This window comes from Rhamphochromis sp. 'chilingali' (assembly GCF_963969265.1).
Source record: "Rhamphochromis sp. 'chilingali' genome assembly, chromosome: 10".
NCBI classification, from domain to species: domain Eukaryota; kingdom Metazoa; phylum Chordata; class Actinopteri; order Cichliformes; family Cichlidae; genus Rhamphochromis; species Rhamphochromis sp. 'chilingali'.
This window is the reverse complement of record NC_137937.1, coordinates 4,378,556-4,406,486: the sequence shown is the minus strand read 5'-3', so window position 1 is coordinate 4,406,486 and position 27,931 is coordinate 4,378,556. Positions and strand designations below refer to the sequence as shown.

At 40.3% G+C, this 27,931-nt stretch overlaps 1 protein-coding gene across 1 annotated transcript; it reads right to left on the bottom strand.

Annotated features, from left to right (window-relative positions):
• Positions 1-1,359: 1,359 nt before the first annotated feature.
• Positions 1,360-26,609, bottom strand: LOC308403907 (glutathione hydrolase 5 proenzyme-like; the record flags this gene model as incomplete). The annotated part of the gene is made up of 13 exons (XM_080893702.1): positions 1,360-1,614; positions 1,696-1,806; positions 3,768-3,874; positions 8,525-8,616; positions 8,721-8,905; positions 9,843-9,973; positions 10,482-10,628; positions 10,856-11,016; positions 11,105-11,282; positions 14,650-14,757; positions 14,832-14,959; positions 18,353-18,515; positions 26,459-26,609. 13 exons carry the CDS (start codon positions 26,607-26,609, stop codon positions 1,477-1,479), a joined length of 1,800 nt encoding a protein of 599 aa, XP_080749828.1. The 3' UTR covers positions 1,360-1,476.
• Between the last annotated feature and the right edge of the window lie 1,322 nt (positions 26,610-27,931).

The following is a 27,931-nucleotide window of genomic DNA, read 5'->3' as shown; positions in this document are numbered from 1 at the left end:
CCTCCGGACCAGCTCTGTTGTCTCCTTCACCGGCGTCGCTGCCGCTGCCTTTCGCACGGCCGGCCCCCTGAACTGTTTCCACGTCGCCGCCGTTGCCGTCCGCACGGTTGGCCCCCTGAACTGAATTGTGTTTAGGCTATTTTCTTGGGCTCCGGTGTTTCCTCTGACCTGCTTTTGCTTTCTGTTCTCTGTGCCCCCTCTGTTCTGTGTAAAGTCCATGTTTCTTGGTCTGTTGGTTGGCATGTTTTGAATTTCTTGTGTTTTCTGTCACTCTGTATTGTGAATTATGTTCTTATGGTTGGTCTTTTGTTACTCCCTCGAGTCTAGTTTCTTGTCCTCTGCCTTATGGTTTATGTTTCTGTGTTTCTTAGTTGCTGTCTCCACCGTGTCAAGTTCGCGTCTCTGTGTTATACTTCCTGTTTTACTTTGAAGGTCCGTGTCTAATGTGAATGTGTCCTACTTTGCTTCCTTGTCTTGTCAGTTCTGATTTCTCCCAGCTGTGCCCTCCTTCTGTGTCTCATTCTCCTCGTTACTTCCCAGTGTATTTAAACCCTGTGTTTCTCTGAGTCAGTGTCGTGTTGTCCCTCATGCTGTGTGGATTGCCCTGTGTCGCCCTGTGAGTTTAGTTTGTTATTTCCCAGTTTAGTTTAGTTTAGTTTAGTTTGCTTTGTATGCTCGTTTTCCCGTGCCAGCAAATAAAGCTGTGGTTTTGAGTTCATCCCTTGTGTCTGAGTCCTGCCTTTTGAGTCCTCATCTCCTGCCTGCCACATAGCGCTGCCTGACAGTAACAATAACAGGTTATGCTGTTTGTTTGTTTTTTGTTTGTGTATTTGTTATATTGGTTTTGTTTAAACTACAAATCAATTAATGAATAACTTAGGTCTGCCATAAAGTGTACCCTACTTTATCTCCCTTCTGGACAATCCAGTCGGATGAATTGTTTACTGTTGGAATTGAACATGAAGTCTCTAGATCTTTTTCCAGCAGAATTTTATATAACCAAACATCTTTGCAGTCAGTCTCTTCCTGCTGGCCTGCTGCTTAGAAAGAAAGCAAGTTAAAGAAACATAGGCATGGACTTCACATTTCAACCTGAGTTTTTAAATTTGTTTATAGCCTATTATATATTGTTGTGTTCAGAATCAATATGTATCAAGAACCAAAATAAACAAATATTTAAAAGCTCATATTGATTGTTTTTATTAAAAAAAAAAAGACTGATTTCAAACTTTTCAGACAAACAATATCATTTCTAGTTTTTACAATTCTGTCTTTGCACTATTTTGCATTAAACTCTGGATTTTAATTAATATGATCATTGCATTATGTTTTCAATATTACAAACGTTTTTAAACATGAGTGAAGCATGAATGTATTATCAGGGAACAGATGAATATAAAGGTCCAATGTTGTGGCTACAGCAGTGTCCATAACCTTAAAGCCATGCTGTATAACTAACATCACTGACTCTTGGTCTCAGTAACCAGCTGGTTCACCTTTTTTCCTTTCATCAGACCATGCAGAGATACAGCTGCCCGCCTTTTCCACAGCGTTAACTGTGTTGTAGAATTTTGCTATTTTATGTCCCAGAGCTTCAAGACCATCAACTACATCCTGCAAAGAGGAGAGAGACTCAGATGGAACAAAAGGTGTAAAATGTCTTAATTTATCATTTAAATACACTGAATATAATACCTTTTCAAGCTTGGGTTCAGGTTTTACTTCACTTTGAGAGTCTACAAGAACAACAGGAGTATCAATTGCCTCCTTAAGGCTCTTTCCAAACCAAAGGTGGTTCATGAGCGCCTTGAAGAGAAAAAAACATCTGAGATGAGAAAGTGATGATTACAGGATAAATTAGGGTGAAGAATCTTGTTACTATGATGCACGCTTCCTTTTAAATAAATTTATTTTCAGTTACAGCTGAAATACAAAAATAAAACGTATAAGGGACACACAGTGTACAAGTAACTACAATAGTGATACAGAGGTTTGGTACCAGGTCATGATAAGGTGGTCATTTTAAATGTTTCCATGTACATTAGAAATGGCTGCCATGCCTTAAGAAATGTGGTGGTTGAACTTGCCAGTGTATATCTCATCTTTTCCAAATGCAAAAACCTCATGTAAACCTCATATATTAATAATTTTATACAAAGAAGTTTCCTCGGGTAATTCTAAAAAAGAAGGAAAGCGACATTTTACAAAGTGGTGAACTTATAAATAGCAGAAAAAACGCTGCAGAGGAGCACTGAACTGCTTCAGGAGCTGCGTGAATGGGGCAAAAATTCCATCTTCAAAAAGATCTTTGATATTTTTAAGTCCATTACTTTCCCATATTTTAAAAGCAGAATCCATCATGAAGGGTGGAAAGATGATTTGAGCAGATAGGTGCTTTAATTGACATTGAGTGTAACCCAAACCTTTTCCTACATTGCACCCAGATTTTGAGCGAGTCATACAACAAAGGGTTACATTTATAGGTGTACAGTTCTAATGGGAGAGCTGAACTCCACAAAGCTGATAGGCATGTTTTGCCACAATTGGATGACTTAATTTGGAGCCAAGCTGGAATCTCTGTAGTAAAACTACTCATCTAATAAAGTACATTTTGTATATTTGCTACCCAATAATAAGACTGAAAGTTTGGTAACGCTAATCCACCAACTGGCCTAGTTCTCTGCATGAAATCTTTACAAATTCGTGGACTTTTGCCATTCCAAATAAATGCAGAGATATGCTTATTCAGTGTTATAAAATATAGGTGCAGCTATAGTCATTTTATACACACATTGCAGGTTGTGCTCATATAGAGTTGATGCTCAGTCTATTTAAAGGTCTTAAGCTTCGTTTGGCGCGATCTATTGTGTAAGTGACTTGGAGCAACAGGTGGTTAAACTGCGCATACGCTTACACACACACATGATTTAAAGATAGGCCAGGCCAAAGGCCTGAAAGTCATCTAGCTTCTAACTGCATTTGAGTTTGCTTAGTAACAGGTGACAGAAGATGAGTCAAGAAGAGGACAAGCCCATAGGGACCATCTGGGCTTGAAACTAATTGCCATGTATGGAGAATGTGATAGAAAGAGGAACTTCTTTGTCTGTTTTTAGCTATTTTAAATTGACTATTTACTGTAACTGATGTATGTGATGTTTATTTGACGCAAGAAGGGGCGTAAACCCTGATGTATTAAAAACATTCTGAAGTGTATTTTTGGACGGAGATCTACGCTGATTTGTTGCAGTGTGTGTCTTCCCACGCGTGTTCAATAAATCCATTGTTTTGACTGCACTCTTCTGGGCCTCTGGTGGTTTCTTATATTCCTCAACATTTCGAATCGGGACAGTAGGTAGCATGGAATACACATAAAAATAAATAAAGGAACTTGGGTAGTATGTTAATTTTGTGAAAGCGTTAACGGCAAAGACGGGTGTCAGTCCATATCAATTTATTTATTTTAACCTCCTTGTCTTGACCAAAAAACTAAATTTTGTCCTACAAGGGTCTGATATCCACTTACGAGGACATTATACTGCCACTGTTCTATCAAAATTTAAAACGAACGTCCTCATATGTGGATCTCATTTTTCTCAGAAACATAAATCAGGTAAAAAACAAAATCATGTAATTCTTTGTTTTTACATTCATCAGGTCCCAATCAGCCCAATAGCAAAGAGAAATTAAAAATGCATGCCATGAAAGCGTTCGGGTCTTAGGAGGTTAGTATGTAATGGCACTTTTGTGTGTGTACCATGCATACATACCGAGGCCACAGCCGGTGGAATCGTTTCAGCACCAGACCCTCCAATCATCAGCGTCTTTGACTGAGACTTCAGCACAGATGGGGACATATTTGAGGGAGGCCGCTCCCCTGAGAAATACAACAAAGACCCTAAATAGCAAAACTAGAAAACAGAATTCCGTCTGTACCCACATATTCGTGCATAAATCATTCATACAAATGTTTCACACACAAATCAGTGACCGTATTTTCATGCAGTATTTTTATACCTGGATGTGTTTATACCCTACAAACAAATTTAGAAGTGCCTCTGCAACAACAAATGATGAAAATGCATACACAACAAGTGAGAACTCTCTACAGAATCTGTATCAATCAAAAGTGAAATGTCTGTCAAAGCAGCTATTAATGAGACTGTATAGGTGTTAATGTTTGAATGTGCTAGAAAAAAAAAAACCTGAACAATATGTGAATTTCCCCACATGCCACAGTAACGGTATCTTCATTAAAGCAGGGGCCGTTCATGATCTAACAGTTAATAATGTTTGGTGTTCTTCTGTACGTACAGGTACGCTGTTACCCAGATTTCAGGTTTATATTGTGGAATAGTTTGTAATGCTGGTTATTACTAAAGTAAACCGGTTAGGACTTTGTATATAAATTATAGCACACTGTTAGCTCACCGTGGATTACATATTACTTTTATTACAAAAAATTGTTCCACTTAGTAAATTTGTCCCAGTTCCCTTAAAAATTAATGCATATTACTTTCTCATATTTTCCTGCTGTATGGTGATCCAGTGTAATTCCTTTAAAACTCGCTATTTAGAATTTTTATGACCAAAGTGAAATTTTCTCCATCCACAATTTATTCCAGCTGACCATAAGTTAAAGTGGAAATACAACAGCTAATGCAAACTGAATTATACAGAACCTTGAACACACTCTGATCAGTTATTATAGATTCATCCATCAATTATGTTTGGCTTATCCGTCTCAGGGTTGCGGGGGGTGGGGGGTGAAGCCTATCCCATAGGGCGAGAGGCAGGGTAAACCCTGGTCAGGTCGGTAGCCTGATGCAGAGTTAACACAGAGTGACACTTGCATTCACACCTATGGGCAATTTAGATTCACCGATGAGCCTAACACAGCTAACTGCATGTCTTTGGACTGTGGGAGAACATGCAAGCTCCACACAGGTGGTGGGACTCAGGGCCCTCTTGCTATAAGGCAACACCGCGCCAGGGTGCTGCCCTATCTATATACAGTATAAATTGATATAAATAGCCATATGCTGTCAAATCACAATACCACATTTATATTATAAGGTTAACCCATTTCAATAGAGCGCTATACAAATACAGGCCAGGCCATTTTTTTACAAAAAAACAACACTAAGATGAGTCCCTTATGAGCAAGTACTTGGTGACAGTGGGAAGGAAAAACTCCCTTTTAACAGCAAGAAACCGCCAACAGCACCAGGCTCAGAGAGGGCCAATCATCCACAGGGTTCAGTGCTAGGACCAATTCTGTTTACATTATACATGCTTCCCTTAGGCAGCATCATTAGAAGACATAGCATACATTTTCACTGCTATGCAGATGACACCCAGCTCTATCTGTCCATGAAGCCAGATAACACACACCAATTAGTTAAACTGCAGGAATGTCTTAAAGACATAAAGACCTGGATGGCCGCTAACTTTCTGCTTCTTAATTCAGATAAAACTGAGGTTATTGTACTCGGCCCTGAAAATCTTAGAAATATGGTATCTAACCAGATTCTTACTCTGGATGGCATTACCTTGGCCTCCAGTAACGCTGTGAGGAACCTTGGAGTCATTTTTGACCAGGACATGTCCTTCAACGCACATATTAAACAAATACACTCAACAAAAATATAAACGCAACACCTTTGTTACTGCTCCCATTCCCCATGGGATGGACGTAGAGACCTAAAATTCATTCCAGATACACAATATAACCATCCCTCCCAAACAGTGGTCACAAATCAGTCCAAATGTGTGGTAGTGGGCACATCTGCCATATTGAGATAATCCATCCCACCTCACAGGTGTGCCACATCAGGATGCTGATCTGACATCATGAGTAGTGCACAGGTGTACCTCAGACTGCCCACAACAAAAGGCCACCCTGGAATGTGCAGTTTTGTCTCACAGCAAAATGCCACAGATGCCACAAGCAATGAGGGAGCGTGCAATTGGCATGCTGACAGCAGGAATGTCAACCAGATCTGTCGCCCGTGCATTGAATGTTCATTTCTCAACCATAAGCTGTCTCCACAGGCGTTTCAGAGAATATGGCAGCACATCCAACCGGCCTCACAACCACAGACCTCGTGTAACCACACCAGCCCAGGACCTCCACATCCAGCAGGTTCACCTCCAAGATCGTCTGAGACCAGCCACCCAGACAGCTGCTGGAACAATTGGTTTGCACAACCAAACAATTTCTGCACAAACTGTCAGAAACCGTCTCAGGGACGCTCAACTGCATGCCCGTCGTCCTCATCGGGGTCTTGACCTGACTCCAGCTAGTCGCCGTAACAGACTTGTGTGGGCAAATGCTCACATTCGATGGCGTCTGGCACGTTGGAGAGGTGTGCGCTTCACGGATGAATCATGGTTCACATTGTTCAGGGCAGATGGCAGCTGAGAATGTCCCAGTTCTTGCATGGCCAGCATACTCACCGGACATGTCACCCATTGAGCATGTTCGGGATGTGCTTGACCGGCGTATACGACAGCGTGTACCAGTTCCCACGAATATCCAACAACCTCGCACAGCCATTGAAGTGGAGTGGACCAATATTCCACAGGCCACAATTGACAATCTGATAGACTCCATGCGACGATGTGTTGCACTGCATGAGGCAAATGGTGGTCACACCAGATACTGACCGGTTCTGGGTCCCCAGACCCCCAATAGCGCAAAAAACTGCACATTCCAGGGTGGCCTTTTGTTGTGGGCAGTCTGAGGTACACCTGTGCACTACTCATGATGTCAGATCAGCATCCTGATGTGGCACACCTGTGAGGTGGGATGGATTATCTCAATATGGCAGATGTGCCCACTACCACACATTTGGACTGATTTGTGACCACTGTTTGGGAGGGATGGTTATATTGTGTATCTGGAATGAATTTTAGGTCTCTACGTCCATCCCATGGGGAATGGGAGCAGTAACAAAGGTGTTGCGTTTATATTGAGTGTATGTAAGACTGCGTTCTTCCATTTGCGAAACATCTCTAAAGTTAGAAATATCCTGTTTCAGAGTGACGCTGAAAAACTAGTTCATGCATTTATTACTTCCAGGCTTGACTCCTGTAATTCATTATTATCAGGATGTCCAAAAAACTCACTGAAAAGCCTTCAGCTAATCCAAAATGCTGCAGCAAGAGTCCTGACAGGGACTAGAAAGAGAGAGCATATTTCTCCTGTTTTGGCTTCCCTTCATTGGCTTCCTGTTAAATCCAGAATTGAATTCAAAATCCTGCTCCTCACATACAAGGTCTTAAATAATCAGGCCCCATCTTATCTTAATGACCTTGTAGTACCATATCACCCTATTAGAGCACTTCGCTCTCGCTCTGCAGGCCTACTTGTTGTTCCTAGAGTATTTAAAAGTAGAATGGGAGGCAGAGCCTTCAGTTTTCAGGCCCCTCTTCTGTGGAACCAGCTTCCAGTTTGGATTCGGGAGACAGACACTATCTCTACTTTTAAGATTAGGCTTCAAACTTTCCTTTTTGCTAAAGCATATAGTTAGGGCTGGACCAGGTGACCCTGAATCCTCCCTTAGTTATGCTGCAATAGACGTAGGCTGCCGGGGGATTCCCATGATGCATTGAGTTTTTCCTTTCCAGTCACCTTTCTCACTCACTATGTATTAATAGACCTCTCTGCATTGAATCATATCTGTTATTAACCTCTGTCTCTCTTCCACAGCATGTCTTTATCCTGTCTTCCTTCTCTCACCCCAAACGGTCGAAGCAGATGGCCCCGCCCCTCCCTGAGCCTGGTTCTGCCGGAGGTTTCTTCCTGTTAAAAGGGAGTTTTTCCTTCCCACTGTCTCCAAAGTGCTTGCTCATAGGGGGTCATATGATTGTTGGGTTTTTCTCTGTATCTACTGTACAATATAAAGCGCCTTGAGGTGACTTTTGTTGTGATTTGGCGCTATATAAATAAAATTGAATTGAATTGAATCTGCTGTGACCAGCTGAAGAGTGAGGTGAGGAAGAAAGGACAGATTTAGAAAGCTTATGTAATTTGTGTTTATAGAAGTTCACTCAGAGCTCAACTGTGCCTGTTCTTGAACTTCAAAACATTTCAGCAGGCTATGACATTAAATAGAAAATGCAATTCAAATCCAAATTTATATGATGTGCTTCAGTTTGGCAGATTTGTTGACCATTTTCATGTTCAACCAAACATGATGCGCCACAATGAATTATGAAATGCCATTTTCTCTTCTTATTTCCTCAATGGTACTATTTTGGTACTATTAGATTCCCCAGATATTGTTGTTTTTTCTTTCAAATTTCGTACATTTGCGCCCCCCCCCCCCCCCCCCCCCCCCCCCAACGTGCTAATATGTACAAACGTGCATATTTATCAAGTATATGTTATATTAACCATGCTTAATGCATTAGTTTAGTAGATGAAGTAAAACTGCAAATTAGCACTATACAAATCCGAATTGAGGTCCAGAATATTTGTTATTAAAGATTAAATTTAGAAGGAATCCTGCTGATCCCTTACCATGAAAAATGTTATCAGCTCTACCACAGAAGTCAGAGAGCTGGTTGTTGAGGATGATTCCAGTGCTTGAAGAGAGGACATTGGACCCAAATCTGTAAAGAGTAAACATTAAATGAACTAGGTCTAAATCCTGTGACACTGTTGTGGAAAAGTCAGCTGGTTTCTAACAGTGAAACAGAATGATGCAGGTACTGACTCATCGTTGATGCTGCTGGTGACAGACACAGCAGATCCATCTTCAGCCAGCACAGATACATGTGTGGTGCCGATGCTGTCTAGGTACGAGTTTTTGCCGTAATACTGGGGATCATGAGTCTTGTCGCTGCTGATCAAGCTCCGTATGTGGTTGGCAAAGCTATCCTCTGTCAAATTCTTTGCCATCTGTGTGAAATACAGAGAATTAAGAAAACTAAATAAATAAATACATTACAGAAAATACATTGATATCAAGAAAATTAACCAATTACAGCCAAATATTAACAGAATTTTGATCACTGATGCATCACTGATGCTGCTGGTGACAGAAACAGCAGGAGCATCTTCAACCAGCACAGACCAATGTGTGGTACTGATGCTGTCCAGATATGAGGTGAAGGTGTAATTAATTATTCTGCACCAGATTTGATGCACCTTGGCTGCATTTTTAGGTAAATAGCTGCACAAAACTTTGTTGTTTGCAAAACTCAGTTACTTTTTTAAGAAGTAACTATATAATTAATTGCCCAACATTGGTCATTATTTACTGTATCTTTCAGACAGAGTTACAGGACTCTCTCCCAGACCACAGACTCATACTCATAATACAAGTCAGAGCTTTATATTAAAAAAACAAAACAAAAGAATAAAGTTGTGTTTTCAAAATTGGAGTTCAAGTTATTTTTTACTTCCTATAGTGTTAACATACTACACAGATGATGAACAAGACTGTTTTTTAATTTTCATTGTAAGTGGGCTAAAGCAATTAATTAAAAGTAGTCTAACATAAATGTAAATGGTGTAATTTGATCATTTTAATAAACTATGTAACTTGAATGGATTCATGCTGCACATGTCTAATGTTACTCACAGTGGTCCAAGGGATCGCTCAGGGAGTTTGTGTGTTCGCTCAGACACGTGAAAAATTAGAGGGAATATTGCATCAAACTACAACTCAGTATCAATGTGCATAAACCAACTGTGGTGGGATGTGGTTTGTGGATGAGCTGCAGGCGGGGGTGGAGCACAGGGTTCAGGCAGAGCAGAGACTCATGTGGTATTGCTATTTTTACTCGTTTAGTCAAAAAGCAGGTGCAAATCTGTAAGATTTTGAGATACTTACTTCATCTGGGATGAACCTTGGATCTCTGATATGTTTCTTTAATCCATTGGCAAATTTTAAAGTTTCAATAAAACGGTGATAAAACAAAATCTTGTCATCAGTCGTCTTAGGTTCTGAATTCATTTTGTATCCTGAAAACATAAGTAATTTTTTTTTAAATTTAAAACATCCATTCTTAGTGTATCACAATTGTAAAGATTGATAAGGATCATTTTCTTATATGAAACAAACCAAGGGCGTAGATTTGATTTTGGCATTGGTTGGGACGGATGATTCAACCACTGAACCCTGACCCGTTTCTTTTTTTTTTCCTTTTTGTCTTTGCTTCTTGATAAAAAAAAAGGAGAAATATACTTGCCTACATATGCTATTCTACATTTTAAACCATGTAAAATCACAATTCATAGTTTTATATGTGAATTATGTAATGCCAAATTACTATTAAACAAATGACTAAGTATTTTAGACTTTAGTTTACTTCAGCCATATTTCATATAAATCAGGTATCATACAAAAATAAAAATAGCTTCAAATACAATCATGACAATAGAAGAATATGACTTTAAGTACTTAACAACATCCATGCTAAATCTACGCCCTTGAAACAAACTCTACATGCTATAAGCAACAATCAGGAACCTTTCATGATGTTGAGAATGAGGCTGAGTATGGCTCCTCCTGAAGGGGGCGGAGGGAAGTACATCTGGTACTCTCCCAAAGAAATATTCCACGGATCAGTCACACTAGCTTGATACGATGCTAAGTCCTCCAGTGTGAGTTTTCCTCCTGAGCAAAAACAGTGAAACAAATGATTCTGCTGAGCAAAAATGAACACGATGCATTTCATAATCAAGACTTTGAATGGATCGAGACAGATCACAGTGCAGCCTGTGAGGGATCATGTTAGATTTTAATAGAACCAATTAATTTTCTAATTTGTAATTAGAACATTGTGCCTGGCAGACATAGAAAACGGTCAGAAAGAGAGCAGGATGAAACTCGTCTGATAATACCTGCATCCTGAATGTCACTGATTAAATTCTTTGCTATTGTTCCGTTGTAAAACACATCTGGTCCCTCGTTTGCGATCATCTCCAAAGTGTCAGCCAGTTTCTCAAATTTCACAGTATCACCGGTCTTAAGCAGGTTCCCATTTTTATCTAAATATAACTCCCTAAAAGACAAAGACAGTGAAATAAAGCTGAAACATTCATTGTTTGCTCTTTGTATTTTTGAAATCACATTGTGGGTGTTTTTCATACCGTAGTGACGTGTTACCAATGCGTGGGATGTGTTGACCTTGGTAGTAAGGAATAGGGAATCCTTCTCTGGCTAATTTGATGGTCGGCTGAAAGAGGTCGGCCCAGGGCAACTTCCCATAAAGCCGGTGTGCCGCTTCATAACCTCGAATTTCCCCAGGAACCCCAATCCATCTGCTACCTGGTTAGACAGATAATGGGTAGTCAGGGCTGGAAAGTCCCACATACATTTGCTCATGTTTTGGGTAAACTGTAAGGTCCTGACCTTTATTGATCTGAGATGACATTTGTTATAATTTGGTGCTTTGTAAATACTCTATTCCAGAGGTTCCCAAAGTGTGGGGCCCGCCATTGTGGGGGGCGCAGAGCCATTGCGTGTCGGCGGGGGGGGGTGCGGTTTGAAAAGAGAAAAATAAAAAAAGAACGCTTGGACACTGCTAGCATCATTGACAGGTTTTTGAAGGGGCTCCCACACAAACGCAAAGCAGGAGATGAAGCATCGCTGAATATCCAAACCAACTTCATTCCAAGCCAAATGCTAGAAAATATGGTGAAGCATATCTTCCCTTTGGCTTCACCTGCACAAGTGCCGAGGTAGGTCTCTGCGACAGAATTAGATTCCCTTGTGTCGGGAGCACGCACTGGGCTCTTCAAATCACGGACAAACAGTATCCCACATTCTTGATTTTTACTTCACAAACACTTCTTGTAATGACTAACTACTCCTGACATTTCGGAGATGTTAGCTCTTTATACAGTAAAGTTACAGTGGGATCCAAATAATATCAGGCTGATCCTGCCACGATTTGTTTCCTCGGTTCAAATCCCGGACAAACTGTATCCCACAGTTGTTTATGTTTTTCAACCCATTTTGCACAGGGAGGAACTTTTTGAGAAATGTATTGATAGCATCCATCCATTCGCTTCCGCTTATCCTTTTCAGGGTCGCGGGGGGCGCTGGAGCCTATCCCAGCTGTCATAGGGCGAAAGGCGGGGTACACCCTGGACAGGTCGCCAGTCTGTCGCAGGGCCAACACACAGGGACAGACAACCATTCACACTCACATTCATTCACACATTCACACCTAGTGGCAATTTGGATTATCCAATTAACCTATCCCCACAAGCTGCATGTCTTTGGACGGTGGGAGGAAGCCGGAGTACCCGGAGAGAACCCACGCAAACACGGGGAGAACATGCAAACTCCACACAGAAAGATCCCGGCCTGATGGTGGAATTGAACTCAGGACCTTCTTGCTGTGAGGCAACAGTGCTAACCACCGTGCCACCGTGCTGCCCGTATTGATAGCAATGTTTTTGTTTTTTTTTGTTTGTTTTTTTTTCCTGTGTAATAATATTCAGTATTGATAGCAATGTTGAATATTATTACACAGGAAAAAAAAACAACTACACGTAAAATAATCACACCGTGAGCCTCTGCCTTTCTAAATGGAGGGACAGTAACTGCATGTGTATATGTAAGCGTGTAAAACCTGCAGATAGTCAGATTAACAGCAACAGTATTTTGTCTCTATCTGCCATTCTGCAATTCATCTCATGTAAACAATAACGTGGCGCACATTTTCTTGTAAAACAAAGGGGGGTCCAGCAAAAAAAGGCTGGGAACCGCTGCTCTATTCTATTCTGCTCCATTTCAGAGGGAAACTGTACTTTTTAAATGTGTCTCTGTTTGTAACTGATTACGTTAGAGATAAAAAGGTTAAAAATATTGGCATTGGCAATACTGTTCTTAATTTACTTACTATTTATCAGAGCAATACCAAAATTTGTAGTTTTGCACAAACAATTCTATTTCAAGTATGTAAAAAACCGTGTGGTTAAGGCTTACTTTGAGTTTAGAAATCATTAATGTCATATTTCTCTTTGTTGTTAAAACACACATAATTTGGTGCAAATGTAATATAATAGGACACATTAGGACACTACTGAGGCCATGCCACAGTCAACTTTCATTGTGCTCTGGGCTGCAATAGCTTATTATTCCTAAGCAAGCAACACTCTCTCTTTATATTTCCTAGGGTTGAAAGTCCCCTAGGTGTTGCTCTTGCATTTTAATCATAACATCCCCTGACCACCACGCCACAACAGTAAGCATGTACTTAGTTTTTCATGGTTCAGTGTGCCATCCACAAATTGAAATTCTCTATCACGCAAAAAAGAAAGCCATATATGAACATGATCCAGAAATGCAGCTGTCTTCTCTGGGCCAAAGTCCATTTCAAAACTATGGAATTGGCTTCTTGCACATCTGGCAATGCACCATCAGTGCTGAAAGGTGTATACAGGTCTTACAGCAACTTATGCTCCCATCGAGTTGACATCAGCAAGATTTTTTTTTAATAAGATACCTGTCATGCTGTCTCTTTCCTTCGCTTCTTTGGTGACCAGAACCCAATCTCAGATGATAAAACGTAGGTATGATCCTTCATATCTTGAGTTTCTTGCAGACTATTACAATAGCATGGCTTCACAGTAGAAGTACCTGGGTGTTAAAATGGCCTGCCTGCAGTTCAAACCGACCAAGAAAAAACACATCGGGTTCATCATGAAGCGAAAGATATGACAAAAAGAACCCAGGACTGTGGAGCAGCTAGAATCCTTTGGCAAATAAAACTGTGGGTTTTTTGACTCAGTATTTGAATTTCTCTTGACTTGTTAATTATTTCTTTAAAGAGGTATAAGATCATTTATGTTTTTGTTCCTGAATAAATTTTCTTGTGCTTTTGTGTTTGATTGTGTTTCCTTTCTGTCCAGTCCAAGCCTGCTTTAATGTTAGCTTGTAACAAGCTGTTGTTGTTTAACTGGTTCATTATTGACTGCCTGGAGTTGGAAGTGCTGATTGTCCAGTCTGCTTACAGTAATTAAATAATAATGTTTATGTACTCCTTAGTGTGTTAGAGTCCTGACTTTAGTTCAGGAGATGAGGTTAGAGGTGAGGAGGAGGGTGACATTTTAATAAGATACCTGTCATACTGTCTCTTTCCTTCGCTTCTTTGATGACAAGAACCCTATCTCAGATGATAAAACAAAGGTATGATCCTTCATATCTTGAGTTTGTCTTGTCAGACTATGGTGCTGAATTTAAAAAATACCTCTACAGATAACTGGCTACACCTTTAAAACTTTTGTGTTACATCTTGTGTATCATTTGGAGAAAGACCTGTTAAGACCTGTTTGGAGAAAAACCTGACTACTTCAATCTCTCTGGTTGTTTCTGAAACCAAGGAGCATGTGTTTCATGTTGTTAATGTATGGTAGATTATTCTGATAGTGTCATATAGGACACTGACTCATTGTCTTTAATAACTGCTGACAGCCAAACTGTCTGTAGTGGTTTGGTTTATCTCTTTTTTCTTTTCTATTATCCCAGTTTTTCTTTCTTGAGGAAACAACAATGAGGAATGACTCACAGTGTGCATTAGCAGTCACCTGTACAGAATAAATTAACTGTGGCATAAAGGTGAGTCCAAGAGCAGATTAGACTAAACCATTATAAATATTAGCATTATGGCAGAAAAATAGCCCACCTTGCGGCCACTTCATGCTCCACTCTGTGGTTTTAGGACACGACTTAAGCAGGTCAGAGTTCACGTTGCTGGGGACAGTCTCTCTGGAGGTGATGATTTTCACTTTACCTTTGAAAAGATGACATATTACTACATTAATCCACAGCAGAGCTGAGCAAAGAGTAGCGAGGGTGTCTTGTTACCGGAGCTGTCCATCACTGTGAATATGACCCCGCCTCCAATCCCCATGCACTGTGGGTTGATGATGGAGGTGCACAGCAGCGCAGCAATGGCAGCATCTACTGCAGAGCCGCCTTTCTGAAGAATGTCCCTGAAACAGTTCACCATTATCACTTTAGTGTTATTGTTATCATGTGTGCACAATTAAATTAATATTAATCTTCATCAAAACTGTAATATCCCACAATTAAATTGCCATGACTGAATAACACAACGATGTGTTGTCTTTTTTGTTATTGCATGTGCTAGAGATGCACAGTTCACTCAATTTTAATCTCTTCACATCCCACTATTAAATTAACCTGATTGTTTGCAGACAAAGCAGGAAGATCTTTAAATGTACAAAAACATGTTCTCATCTGTCTGTGAGGAGCCTAGCATCAGGACTGTGGACAAGCTGGAGACAGGGCAGAGAGGACTGACTGAGACCAGTGTAAGGTCATTTGCAGTCATCCAAGTGGGAGGAAATGAGAGCATGAATTACAATTTCACCATCTTTCACAGAAAAAAAAGTTCTCATTTCAATTTGGAGCAGAGATGGAGCTGTTTTTAAACACTAAGTTAAATATGTCAAATAGCACACCAAGATTTTTTGCATAAGGTTTGATGCTGGAAGGATTGTGAGGCTGTGCAGAAAGCTCTCTGATGAAACTAAGACTTTGAGTGCTAAGCTTCAGTAGAAAAGCAATTTAGGCTTCCTCCACACTAAGCCATAAAATAATAAACATTTGATACAATGTATATTTTATTCATTAGCAATTTATTTTACACATGAAAAACCTACGTTCATCACCCTAGGGACCCAAAACGGTCCCGCCCCAAAAAGTGCTATAAAAATGTTATATATTAATATTTTTTTCCACTTTAAATGAGTCAGTCTTTTAAAACTACTTCTGCCTAAAATATTCATATAAAGTTTTAATTATATTTCGGGGTTTTTAACCCTTTAAACCCCAGTTTCGTTACATGAGCGCACTGTTTTTTTAGCCGAAAAAAACTAAAAACTTAAATATTTTCCATAAAATACATTTGAAGTAATATTTGACTGTTATTATAATTAGGCCTTTAGATGGTCCCAAGATTGGCACCAACATTCGTTTTGATCCAGCATTATTTTTTGCAGCACCATAGTAGATTATAATAAAACGGTATATTATGTTTTTTGTTTTCACATACTAAGTGCTTATTACCTCGTTGTTTTCTAAAATTAAATTACAAAAATATGTTAATAACAATACAAGATCACTTTGAACCAGAAAAACATTTATTTGAGAAGGATGAATATGAACAGTTATGTTATTGGGAATCGAGGAAGAATATGATTTCCGCTGCCTCCAGCCGGCTGCCTGCAGCCGGCTGCTGCGGTGGGTCCCGGTGTTCCGCGGTGAGTGTCCCTGGCCGAGTTTTTTTTCCCTGTGTCGGGAGCACAGGCTGGGCTGTCTAAATCACGCGCAAACAGTATTCCACAATTTTTATTTTTAGTTCACAAACACTTCTTATTATGACGTTTTACGCCTGAAACTTTGGAGGGCTTAGTTCTTTATACAGAAAAGTTACAGCAGGATATAAATAATTATCAGGCAAAATGTCCTTTGTTTATTACAATAACCCCGTCCGAACGTGAGAATACTAAATATAAAATGTTTTGTAACCCTCAAACTGAATGGTAATGCTGTTGCATTCAGTTACTACTTCTTCATGAAACCAAAACATCCCATATCTCGCTGCGTCATCGTGACATGTTACATGTTTTGTCGGGGTCTACGTACACGACATGTCCGATCCAACGCAATAAACCTATCGTTTTCTTTTGTAACCCTCAAACTGACTGGCAATGTAACGGTACTAATTTTTCAAATAACGAAAACATTAGTATTTCCCTGCATAATCCTGATGCGGGGGGGATTTTGTCACCCGCGAACAGCGCTTCGCCATCGGCGATGGCGGAGAGCATCGCCAAAGGCAATGGCGGATCAGTGTCCGCGGGTGACCAAAATACTTTTCAATTTTTCAAAAATCACCCTGTTACTGTTTCATTCATCTCCCTTTCGCTCCCAATTTTAAAATGAGTGGCAAAGGTGCTTTTTTTTACCATTAAATTTGCGTGCCAGTGTGCCAGCATCCGCGGTGCGCGCCGAGCAATAAACTGACTACCTCCGGGGTACTTGCTTGTTTTTCCAACCGCTACTGAACTGAAAAATGAGCTTGAAGCCATAATAAAGTCTAATTTGGTTTTGGTTCCAGCTTTTATATTTATTGTGTTTGTATTGCATTGTGGCCTAAGAGAAAAAACGGAAAAAAAGGTGTGTGCGTGTGTGTGGCGCGTGTGTGTGTGTCATTTTTTTCTTTTTTTAGGCATAAAGACTTTTATTTTATTTTTTTAAACATACACACCGTTGTCTAAGACTGTTAGTGACACAGAAGTATCATTTATTGAGCAGAAAGTCTGTGGAATAAATACGGAAATTTACTCCATTTCATTCAATTGCCCAAAAGTGAAAAAATGGCGCCACCTGGTGAACAAATAAAAAAATTACAACTTCAAGGCCATGGGTTTGCTTCAACATCCATACATAAAGAAATGCATTAATTTATGTTATAATTATTTTGGAATGAAAAATAGCGTTTATAATGGTTGTCAATGGGCCCAAAACGGTCCCTAGGATGATGAGTGTGAGGATTTTTGCTGCTCAGCCATTTTAGGCTGATTTAAGAAATTCAGACTGAAATTTTAAAATTAAAAAAAATCCTTTGGCAAGTTTGGCTATATTCCACTCAACACAGTGGAAATGGATTGAATTTGAAACAAGCAAGTGGCTGAAAATGGTCCCAGGATGAGGTAAGGGTTAACTTTGTTTTTGCTAATAAGTTATTTTCAGAAACAAAAGATTTGACCCTCTTAGAGCCATAAGAACCAGCTCTCTCAAAAGAGTTCGAATTCCCATCACTAGTAAGAAACATAGTTTTAAATAGTTATAAATAGCATTACTATCATTATGACCTATGACTATCAACGCCATCTGAGAACCTAAAGAATGGCATTTCTTAACAAATCAACTCAAAGAAAGCAACTAACAAGTCTTTTAATGTTTTTTCGTTTTTTATTCTTTGTTTGTTTTATTCTTTTCTTCTTTTTTTTTTAAATGGAAGCTTTATTCACGATAAAGTAGTGATATGTCAGAATGTCTCGTAAATAGGGAAATAGTGTGAAGATTTTGTATTGACCTGTTTTACATACTGAATTTTGCCTTTTCATGAAATGGCATATTGGTTTCGTAAAAGAACGAGAAATTAGAATTTAGTTATGAGTAGTTATTTTGTAAGCAGATGTAGAGAAAATAAAAACAACTGCACACCTTAATGATGAGACGCGGGTTATGCAGTTCTTAAAGATGTTTTAGCGCTAAAGTCTGCATTTGGAACAGTGCATAATATTATGTGTAATGTGAAAAAAAATGTGTCTGAGTATTAAAATGGTACTCACCGTCCAATCTCTGAACATTTCCCGGAGTCAGCGGCCACTGCTGCTTTTGAGAAAGGGCAATTAGGACTGGGGTCTTTGTCCGACAGGCCACACTCACTTTTACCTTTCCAATATCCGTTATCAAAAGCTACTCGACCAGCTACTAGAGCACCTACAATTATACCTACACAAATTGCGCGTTTTACTCGTTCAGGAACTTTGGGGGAGGAAGCAGTTTTGATACCTGTTTGCCACCCCTCCAAGTTCCTGTATAACACAGACATCACTGTTTTCTTCTCTGCTTAACCGTCGGTTCACTTCATCTGAAACTTTACCGCTTGCTGATTCCCTGGATAACGGAGACAGCGAGACAAGAGACAAAAAACAAGAGTTTATGTATCCACTGTGTGTGGATAAACAATCTTTACTGAGCTCACTTTTACAGTAGAAACCTATAAGAAATTGTAGAAAGCACTCAGAGCCAGTGTGCAGTGCGAGGAAGAGGACCCAAGATGCACACAGTGGACGTTGGCAGGAACTGTTTATTTAAGCTCTTGCACAGTCTTCAAAAAAAAAAAAAACAACAACCTGCAAATGCAGAGGGGGAAGTGAAAAACAAAGTGAAGAGCAATCAGAGGAAGTGGCGGTAGCTAGAAAAAAGAACTCCCAGCAGATCTGAATCACATGATATGCCAAAGGGAAGTAAAACGTCAAGCAAAGCATAAGCGCCAGTTAATAATATTAGGTATAATAGTGAACAGCGTACCAATTTAGATGTCTAGACAGTATTTAGCCATAAAAGGCGTCAGTGTAGAAGCTTCAAGGTGAAGGCACACAAAGTCCTATGATAAGAAGAAGATTGCCCACTAGTGATGTGTCGGTCGCGAACGAAACGGCTCTTAGAGCCAACTCTTTGAAGTGAACGACGCGAGCCGGCTCCCGTGGTTTTTGTTTTTCTCACCCTCTCTCTCGCAGTTTTTTTCCGCTTCACTCCGCACGCGAGTCTTGTGCTTTGCGCTGGGCAGAGGGGGGAGGGGCGGTAGTTACACTGGCAGTAGCACAGGAACAGAGTGGGAGGGAAAGAGAGAGAAAGAGAGCCAGGGACAACAACGTCCCATTAGAAAGGTATAGTAATCATCCACAACTATTTTCAGTTGCGGATGATAAAGGATTCAGAAAGTTTATTCATGCAGGTCCATATGACAGAGAATGTGCATGTTCTTTTTGTTTTCAGATTTTCATTTATATTTAATTGTGTTGTGGTTTGCAGTGTTTTGTGTCGTTTCACTTTAAATTTGTTTAAAAGGAAAAAGCTGAAAATTTAAATAGTTAAAAGTTGAAATGTAAATAGTTGGTTTTTGTATTATATGATTTATTTATTACATTTTATGTGGAGTGAATAAATAAAAGTATATTTAAGACAGAGACAAAGCACATACAAACCCCGAAGCACATACAAACACCAAAACATGTAAAAACTCCAAAGCACATACAAAAGACAACAAAAGTGCTCCAGGATGCTAGGGCACAGTGTTGAGCTTTTGTTACCTAGTGGCTTCACAAGCCAGGAAGTACCAACGACCGGATTTGGTGTGTGGTAGTAAAATGGTAAATGGCCTGTATTTGTAAAGCGCTTTACTAGTCCCTAAGGACCCCAAAGCGCTTTACACATCCAGTCATCCACCCATCCACACACGCATTCACACACTGGTAGTAAAAGGTAAATGAACACTTTTTTGAATTATTTGAATATATATGAGTGCTTGTGTATAAATACACAAACAATACACATATGCTTTCAATTGTGTAATTTAAGTGATCTAGGTAGCTCTGTTTTGAAAGTTCAGTTAACGCTAGAAATGTGTTTTGTACGTGCTTTGTCTCTAGGGGCCACCCTATATATTTATATATAAACATATATAAACAAAACCACGTTTTTTTACATTAGTAATTCCTTTTGTGCATAATTTTATATTGTTGTTAATAATAAATTAATTACAGCAACAAAACAACCTGAAGAGCCGGTGTGACTGCTTTTATTTTCTATTCCTGGCACAATACTAGCCTGCAAGCAGGAAAGAAATGATAGGGCAGGGAATACGCCACCAAAAAAAAAATCACTTACATTTAAAGTAAAATAGCTTAAATATAAGTTAATTCACATATATGTGATTAGACGTTAGTGGCTATCACACATACACATTCTTACTGTTGCTCTTTGATTAGATAACTCTATGGCTGCTGTCAATAAACAGGCGAAGCTTACGGGTTATGCAGCCAACTTTGTAAGTTGGAACATTAAGTCTATGAATCACCCTGTTAAGTGCAAAAAGGTGCTTACACAACTGAAAAAATCTGATATGTCTTTTCTGCACGGGACTCACCTTTGTATAGCAGACCAATATACAGGGTGGGCCATTTATATGGATACACCGTAATAAAATGGGAATGGTTGGTGATATTAAAGTCCTGTTTGTGGCACATTAGTATATGTGAGGGGGCAAACTCCTCCAGATGGGTGGTGACCATGGTGGCCATTTAGAAGTCGGCCATCTTGGATACAACTTTTGTTTTTTCAATAGGAAGAGGGCCATGTGACACATCAAACGTATTGGTAATATCACAAGAAAAACAATGGTGTTCTTGGTTTCAACGTAACTTTAGTCTTTCATGAGTTATTTGCAAGTTTTTCTTTGTTCACAGCCATTGACATGTCGAAGAGGTTAACACGTGAGGAGCGGATCGAAATTGTGTTGATATCTGGTGAACGCAGTAACCGGGTCATTGCAGCAGATTTCAATGCAAGACACCCTACGAGACCACCCATCTCCCATGCTACAGTCAGCAAACTGCTTGCTAAGTTTCATGAAACTGGTTCAGTGTTGGATTTGCCAAAATGTGGACGCAAGAAAACTGTCACTAATGAAGAAACATCAGTGGCTGTCCTAGCTTCATTCAGCAAGAGCCCACAGCGTAGCACTCGCCGCATGTCACTGGAGAGTGGCATTAGTCGAACATCCCTTCGGTGGATATTAGCTACTCACAAATGGCACCCTTAGAAACTCCAGCTACTGCAGCATCTCAACGAGGATGACCCAGATCGGCGCACAGAATTTGCAGAATGGGAAAAACAAAAATTGGAACAGGACCCTCAGTTCACGCAGAAGATTTTGTTCAGTGATGAGGCAAACTTTTGTGTGAATGGTGGAGTTAACAAACAAAACCACCGCTATTGGTCTGACACTAACCCACATTGGATGGATCCCTCCAAGACTGTTGGAACAACAAAAGTGATGTTTTGGTGTGGTATATGGGGTACAACGATAGTGGGTCCATTCTACATGATGATATGTTTCCCTCTTTATCAGAATCAGAATCAGAATCGTGTTTATTGGCCAAGTATATGTGCAGACATACAGGGAATTTGGTTCCGGTAGATGGTGGCTCTCAAGCACAGCAATGTAAATCACACACACACACACACACACACACACACACACACACACACACACACACACACACACACACACACACACACACACACGTGTCTATATATACACATTACACATACATACACAAAGCTGTGTAAACCAACTATAAATAACGAATCTAAACTTATATACATAAAATACAGAACTGAATGAGGTGGAATGAATACTACAAAATGTACATAAGGTGCAGTTGCAGTCTGGCAGTGGGAGCAGTGTGACAGGTCAACTGTTAAGAAGGGAGATGGCGAGGGGAAAGAAACTGTTCCTGTGTCGGGTGGTCCTGGTCTGCAGGCTTCTGTACCGTCTGCCAGAGGGCAGCAGATCAAAAAGTCTGTGTCCAGGGTGTGAGGGGTCTGTGATGATTTTCCCTGCTCGTTTCCTGGTTCTTGAGAGGTACAGATCCTGGCTGGAGGGCAGGGGGGTGCCGATGATCCTTTCTGCTGCCCGTACAGTCCGCTGCAGTCTGCTCCTGTCCTGTTTAGTGGCTGCTCCATACCAGACTGTGATGGAGGAGCACAGGACAGACTCAATGACCGCAGTGTAGAACTGGATCAGCAGCTCCTGTGGAAGACTGTACTTCCCCAGTTGTCTCAGGAAGTACATCCTCTGCTGGGTCTTTTTGAGGATGGAGTTGATGTTGGTCTCCCACTTCAGGTCCTGGGAGATGGTTGTACCCAGGAACTTGAAGGAACTTTTAGCTGAAATAAAAGAAAATTCAATATTTTAGTGGTAATAAGTGAAAAACAACCAACAAACATTTTAGCAGAAATAAAAAACATCCAACAAACATTTTTAGCAGAAATAAAGGGAAAAAAACCCAACATTCTAATCATAAAAAAGGCTCTGAATTAAAATCCAGTTATTTTATTTTTTTTAATGTACTAAGCCTCGACGGTCTGCTCCATGTATTCTTTCCAGCCAATAGGTCTCTGTCAATGATAAATTGTATTTAGTAGTCAGTATAATCTTTTAGTGATATAAGTTTGCATATGGTAAAATACTGCATGTAGTTATTTGTATTAGGAAATATTCAACCATGTATACTTAGAGGCATATAATCAATTGTGTAGTGACAGGATGTGTGATCTCTAGCAGGCTACAAAAGGCTTGGTGTGCACTCCAGGAATGCACCCCCACGTCCTGGGAGCATGAGAGAGGTCGTACCTTGTTTTATTGTTTTACGGTAGGATTAACGTAGCTATGTCTGTTTTAGTTTAAGTGCCTTCTTTAGATATAGATGAACTGCTGGACTTCCTCACCGTGTTATCTAGGGTGAACCATCTAGGGTGGGGGAGACTACCCTCTTTATGACCAAGGATGTACCTTTTGTGCTTTTATGTTATATGACCCTTTGATCAGCAGGACACACACACACACACACACACACACACACACACACACACACACACACACACACACACACATACACTCACAGAAGTATAAATAAAGACTGGGGCAGTTTCTTGGCGCGAGTCTCTCTGTCTGGAGGCTGCCCTTGCTAGCAAGAAGTTCTGTGTGTTTCTCTTCTCTGAGTCTTTACTGAAGAAGTGTTTTATAACATTTTCCTTAACAGTCTCAAACCCTCATAAATGTTGTGTGTAGTTGTCAATGCTTTAATCAGATCATAAATGTGAGAATGCGGGATGGTGCGTTTATCAACAACAATTTCACCTTTGTTATTGTAAGAAATCAAGTCTGGCGAGTGGTTCAGCACTGATAAAATAAGCTCTCCATTCCTGATGGTTCCTGCATGCTGTTGCTGCTGCTTTCATAAGTCCAACTGATGTTGGGGTACCAAAAACATCTTTTGCACATGCTCCATGTTCACCTGTTTGCTATCAGTCTGGTTACGAAAGGTTTTTCAAAGTTTTGATCTTTTTGTCAGTGATCAGTCTGATTATTGTTTCTTTTTTCTTTTTTGGTTGTTTGCACTAATGATCTGCCTTGCAGTACGTTAAAGGCTATCTCACAATGCATTAATGAAATCTATGTTTGCATTACTAATAAAAAGTCTGCGCAGGCTAGGGGGTGACTTGTATATCAGTTCCAACAGAGACAGATTCCCCTGCATGCGCAATGCCATCCTTTCACCTCTTCAGTGTTTTTTGCTTTGGGATATAAACAACAGGATGGTCTGACAGTAAATTGGTTCTGAGTCTCAAATAGTCCGGGGTCTTGGCTTTATAGTCTATTAAAATGCCCGTATGTTGCGGATGTGGCATCATTAAATAATTCTACATAGTATTTAGTATTACCTGGAAACATTTTCCTACCTAAAAGCATATTTATCTCTGCGGTTAAACAAAATTAGGTAAGTTAGTGTTCAAGGAAATGGTTCTACTGGATTTTCCGTGAATAAAAAAATTCTGAACTCGATATATACAACTCAGATTCCTATGATGCACATATTTCATGAACACATTTTGTACTTCTACATTATTGGCGGCATCATTCATTAAATTATCTATAATTAGCAAATTGTTCTTGTTTGTAGGTAGGAGGGTATCATCAGCCAGAGATTCAGGCATATCACAAAGTTAATGTCTCTTATCTGAAGAAAATGGTTATATAGCGGCTGCCAGCATGAGTATATACATACATATATATACACAATGCTATCAATACTATGTGAAATAATCCTGGAAGAATTTTCAACAATGTTTTTGACCAAAAAAAAAAAAAAAAAAAATCTTTCTGCAGTTACTGAGGCCACTGACGACCATGCTAAAAGGGTGCTGCAGTCTGCCATCAAACCCTTAATCTAATTTAATATCCATAAGGGTGAGTTGTATAGTCTGGGAACACACGGAGCTTGTTGTAGACAGCTTTGACGTTCCTCACAGCGGTTTCACTCTTCAAATGAAAGATCTTTTTATCACGTCTGATAGTATCAGATACAGCTACTATGTGTGCGTATGATGTCTGATTGGCTACAAACACATGGACTAATCCTTTCAAGGAGTCGTGGGTGACAACTTTTGAGTTTAGCACATTGAGTTTTACACCTTTACATTTAACCTGTGTGTCTTGACCTGCAAGGTGTGATATGCATAGCATTTTGGCCCTGCGGACACAAATTCGACTATCGACTAAATCCGCACCCCCTTCTCCAGAATCTAGTTCACCTGTGAGATCCCTGAGGAAAGATCCTAGAGGCGGCATCCAGTCGCCAGGGCGTGCTGTGAAAATGACACTGCCTGTGTCACATTACAACACGAGCTGCTGTAGCTTGTTTAGCAAATCATACAGCATCAGTCTAGCATGTGTAGTGGTCATGGCATCCACAAAGACATTAACATCCTTCACACAGGCCGCTCTACCACCAGCATGGCACCACTGCACCATGACGACATCAGAGATGAAACTAAACTGACGCATGGCATACTGGTCACTAAACACTGACTGGCTGAATCTAGAGGGGTCTGTGATTAACTCAGATGAATGTTTGCCCTCATGCTGAAACGCCCCCATAACGCGTTTAGCAGAAGTTTGTTACAGTTTCTAACAGCTTTATTTACACATATCTTGGTCGAGTCTAGCATTATTCCCTCCTCATAACACTCGTCAGTGTGTTTCTGCTGGTCATCAGGAGTTTTAATATGTTCTGCATAGCCTGAAGGCTCCTGTTTAAGTTTTAAAAAGGCTTTAAACAATGCGTCTCTCTTATTGGGAAAATGCAGCACCTCATCCATAGAAACAATCCTGTGTCCTTTCTCAAGAGCTTTTTCAAGCTCAAACGACACCCATGTGCCCGACAACATCCTCTCACTGTCAGTGTGCAGGCATGCTGTCTGCTGGTTCTGCTTTTCAGCACACATGCTACAGAGTGGGAACATCAGTTTGTTGTGGCATCTGTAGGAAAGGACTGGGTGAAACAGACCTCTAGGTGGAGTACTGAGCATTTAACAAAGCTGAAATAATTTTCCAGCCTGTCAAAGTTGTTGTAAATGATGTGTGGGTGCCTGACAGGATAATATTTTTAGACTGCACTGTGGGATAGAAGCTGGTAAAATGATAGTAAAATATTTTTTCATAACAAGTAGTCTTGTGGTACAGTTTCATGCTGTTGGTGCACCCTCCAAAAAGGGTGTCTCGGGGGTTCAGGTGTTCCGGCTTGCTGTATGTGCGCAAGAATACCGTAACTGCAGGGGCTGTGTACTTCAATGCCTCCCATTCACATTGCCACATCACGACCACGTTCACACTGTGTTGTGATCTCAATGCATTCACTTTATCACAAAACGCGTGATGCAGCAATCTGTAGGATGCCTTGCTGACAGAGTTAACCTCACTCTCGGGGTAGCATTTAACACACCCGTGGTGGAAACACCCTGCAAATTCATAAGCCGTATTGTTTGTGGGGTCAAAACCATCCACAAAATATGGACCAACTCTCTGTTTGGCTCCTCGGAGCACGTGTTTTACCACTGTGCTGGTAGTGTGGGCTACATATTGAAGCCATTCAAATAGAGAAGTTAGAAAACATCTTATTCTGGTCAACATATGCACCATCATAGATAAGAGCAAGCATGTTATCAACATCGATAACACAATAACGCCTCAATTTAGCATGGAAAAATCAGAGGGAGACTGGGAGATTCTGGGAGACGGTCTGGTACCATTCCATAAATCTCACCACTTTCAGACATCCTGTCATAGCCGTAGAAGTAGGGGTCTGGGTAGGGTCCCACATAATACTCATTGACTCTTGTATTAAATTTGTATGGGAAGTGACCCTTCTCCAGGTCTTCAAAACCTAAAGCGACGGGTATTTTAGCAAGTCCCATGGGCAAGAAGCTGAATGACTCGATCCATCACTGGTCATAATCCATGTTGTACATGAAAATCACACGGCTCCCTCTCATTGTGATACTGGGTGTTATGCCCTGCTTGACAAAGTACTCCAGAAGTATGTAGTTATCAAAGCCAGGTGCGTTTTGTGCTATGAATGTGTACCCACGAAATTTTGGGCGTCCAATGCCTATTACATAGCACAAGTTGTTGGCGGCATTGTTTGGTATGTACAAATCTTTACCTTTCTTTGACAGTATGTTGTCATATGGTATGCGTGCCACTCTTAAACGGGCACCACCGTTACTGTTCTGCGCTACTGTGACAATAAACTAATTCGTCATAACTATAGAACCATCATTACTCTGCATGGCCTGCGCTATTTCATCAAGAAAATGTCATTGTACTCATCTTCAGCATTTAAAACAGTCTGTACATCAGAAGCCAGGGAAGGGCCTCTCAAAACAACATTTGCCTGGCTGAGAGCCAGACACTGCCCTGTCTATGACATTGGCTATGCAATCTCTTACCCTTGCTGGTACCTGGTCTGGAATATCCACGCTTATGTCTCTAAAATCAATACGCTCACGCAATTCTCTTGCATTAGAAGCAGGTATGACTGTGTTTACCAAGCCCGTGCAGGTTTGGTAAGGGCAGCTCTTGTCTGTGAAGGATTAACACATAACACATTGTCAGTGTTGGAGGGCTCATGCAGAAGGAATAGTGATGACATTAGAGGAATGGGGATGTACTCTGATGTGTGCAGGAGCAGCAGAAACAGCAGGAGCATCGTCAGATGGTCTGGCACGGGTTGCGTTCTCACAGACACGCATACTATTCAGTCTTCTGTGTAAAATATCACATTTCGTTAAAGTTTCTTCAGTCCGCTGATTAAATACCTTAAAGTCAAACCATCTAACAGGCTTAGCGGTACCATTACTGTGTTTGAATAACTTATTAAGAGGGTCCATGGCTAGGGCTTTAAAAGTCAGACATTAAAAATGCTTGTTGTTGTTGGTTAAGTTTAGCTTCTATCACATGTTATCGGCTGATGGGTCGCTAGAACTCTGGTCAGAAAGTTGAACACCAGTGGTATCCATGCAGGCTTCATAAGCCTCTGCTAGTTGAGAATCTGTTATACAACCTTCTTCTAAATCTATGCATGTAACGTCGTCATCATCATCATTATTACTCATGCACGTGGGTATGGTAGGTAAGAGATCTAAATTAAAGTCTGATACACTGTGCTCAAAAACATTGATAAAATCAGCAGGCACGCACTCACCCTGAGGTGACCTGGGGCCCGTTCTTCGTACCT